A 2,629-nucleotide genomic window follows, 5' to 3' on the forward strand; every position below is an offset into this window, starting at 1 on the left:
TTTTCTAAAGTTCCTAAATCTAATCTAAATGTCTCTTGTAGTTACTTGTATATAATTCAAAGATAAATTACACATCATGAGTGAAAACTATCTGCTGTGCTTCTTATAAAGTCATTGGCCAGTTGATCTTATGGTTTTAATTTTAAACACAGTGTTTCAGGGGACTACAACTAGTGGCAGATCAATTTTGTCACCTCAGGGCAAAAGAACGTTTGAATTGACTGTGATTTCTGTCTGATTACCTTCGTGTCTACATTAACAAATATGTAAAAAAGCTTAGATAGTCTTAACTTTAGAAAGATTCACAAACAGACTTAACTATTAGCAACTGCCTTAACTCCATAACGGGCTTTGTTCCACCAGTGGGTAAACATGGTGTGGTTTCTGTYTTTAAAWGTTTCCAGACATTTTCAGATGCTGCCAGGGGCTTCAAACAAACAAGCAAAAAAATAAAAATAAAAATAAAAAAACAGGGTGTCAGACAACTTCCTCTGGTTCTTACCTTTAGCATAAAAAGGGATTAATTRTTGAGGCACTGCAGCGTTAGTTGATAGCCAATTCAAACATTCTCTAACCATTAATCCATGTTTAACACATGGTATATACATGAGCATTTACCTACATACACACATATATAGAATAGTTAATTTATGAGTTATTAGGCATGAATAAACAATAAKTRTGTTASTTTTGGAAGTATTTAGTGGCAAATCATATCYAAATGGGTTAATTTATAGCTAGAATTATCCCTTATCAATTATCTTTTCAAGATTAACTAGCCATTTATTAATGATTAAATAGGGGCATAAAATGCATAGTTATTATAAAGTGTTGTCCGTTTTTTCACTTGCGTTTGGGGGAAACTGAACATTGCATTTTACATGCTAAGGATGGAAAATCACATGTTAGTGGAGACGGGTGCAAGAGTCAGCATCTGTAATGATGTGGAGGTGCAAGAATATCCATAGCACAGGTGATGACTTGCATAATATGGTATGTGAAGATCCCTGCTGCAGATGATAATGGAAATTTAAAGAGAAATGCTACCATCAAGGTCACCAATTTCTCCTGCAAATCTGAGGTTACTTCATCAGGCAAAAGTAAAAATGGGTTTTCAAATGTGTGTCGCTTCATGAAAGAAAAAAAATCTGTAACTGCAGATTATCAATCAGTTTAAATACATATTCAATGAAACAAATTTTCTTGGAACACCACTTATGACAGAAAATGTTATAAATACTGCTGTAAAAAACTGTTTTAGAAAGAGCAATTATTTTAGCTACAGAACTAAACAAATGATCTAATTTGAGGCACTCTTTTTCTTTGGGTTTTTTTTTTTTTTTGACTGCAGACAAATGATTTTTCACCAAGCTGCTTTGAGTCCATTTGAATTTTTAGGCCTTGACATTGACTGTGTCAAGCAGTAGCACTTTGAATAATAAGGTGCAGGAATATGTAACAAGGCAGCAAATGCAGCCGTTCAAGCCTGGAGCCAAGCACAGGAAAAAGTTTGTTCCATAAATACAATTGGCTCTTTAGCTAGTCAGCTGAATATAATGGTGTGCACAGGACAAGGGACAGATCTGTTCATATCAGTCTCTCAATGTTTCTTCAAGGTTTGATTTTTTTAATTTTATTTTGTAAGGGTTATTTTCTTGTAGCTAATTTGAGCATTGACGGATGGCTCCGATCAGACAGAACACCAGTTGTTTTGTCTAAATTTTTCTGTCTACAAACACTGCTGACTGTAGAAATATAAGCCACTCAGATTACATTAAACCCAGCAAGATCAATAAACAACAATGCACACACAAAAAAATAAAAAAYAACTCAAAGCGCATCAATTTTAAACCTCATCCCAGAGTTTGTTCGAGTGTTATTGGAGGACAATCGGTGGTGATTTACAGGGGAGCCTTTTTAGAAAATAACTAACCTCAGAGTAAATCTCCCAAACCTGCTGCACTCAAGGTGTTCAAATTGCCCTTGAATGGACAGAAGATGACAGATGGTAGATTGTTTATAAGAGTTTAAATTGGCGCAGGGTCAAAGTGGGGAAAATAAAGAATCCAGCAGAAGTGAACCTGCTGYAGGGATCCTGATGCAGTTTTTCAGATTTTATTCATCACATGTTGATCTTCTGTAAGTTCATAGTCATTAAACAAGTTTAAGGAATTTAATCACAACACAGAAAAAATATGATTTTTTTTTACTTTAATTTTTATTTTTACCCCTTATGATTTCATAGGCCTTCGATGCATTTATCTACATCTTCTTTGCACTGGAGATGGTGATAAAGATGGTGGCTCTGGGGATCTTTGGTCGTCGCTGTTACCTGGGAGACACCTGGAACCGGCTGGACTTTTTCATCGTCATGGCTGGGTGAGCAACTGTTTCATGTCAGCATGAGCGCTGATTCTTAATTATCGCTGGCTTTTGCAGTGACTGAACCATGAGTCAGCAAGACTCAGCTCCTTCACCCATTATGTTTACCAGTAGAATAACATTATTGTGCAAATAAAAATCCATCTTGTTCTTGTTTTATCCTGTTTTGGGTTGCACTGAGATTAAATCTATCCTAGCTCATATTAGGCATGAAGCTTGCAATATCTTATTAAATACATTATATATA

At 35.3% G+C, this 2,629-nt stretch overlaps 1 protein-coding gene across 6 annotated transcripts in view; it reads left to right on the forward strand.

Annotated features, from left to right (window-relative positions):
- Positions 1-2,629, forward strand: part of cacna1ia (calcium voltage-gated channel subunit alpha1 Ia) — a 211,827-nt gene that overhangs the window by 112,869 nt on the left and 96,329 nt on the right. For all 6 annotated transcript variants that reach the window (XM_014020904.1, XM_014020905.1, XM_014020906.1 and 3 more), the window contains exon 5: positions 2,246-2,379. In XM_014020904.1, the coding sequence (XP_013876358.1) occupies positions 2,246-2,379 (134 nt within the window). The remainder of the gene's footprint in view (positions 1-2,245; positions 2,380-2,629) is intronic.

Source organism: Austrofundulus limnaeus, unplaced genomic scaffold (assembly GCF_001266775.1).
Source record: "Austrofundulus limnaeus strain Quisiro unplaced genomic scaffold, Austrofundulus_limnaeus-1.0 Scaffold271, whole genome shotgun sequence".
Lineage (NCBI taxonomy): Eukaryota > Metazoa > Chordata > Actinopteri > Cyprinodontiformes > Rivulidae > Austrofundulus > Austrofundulus limnaeus.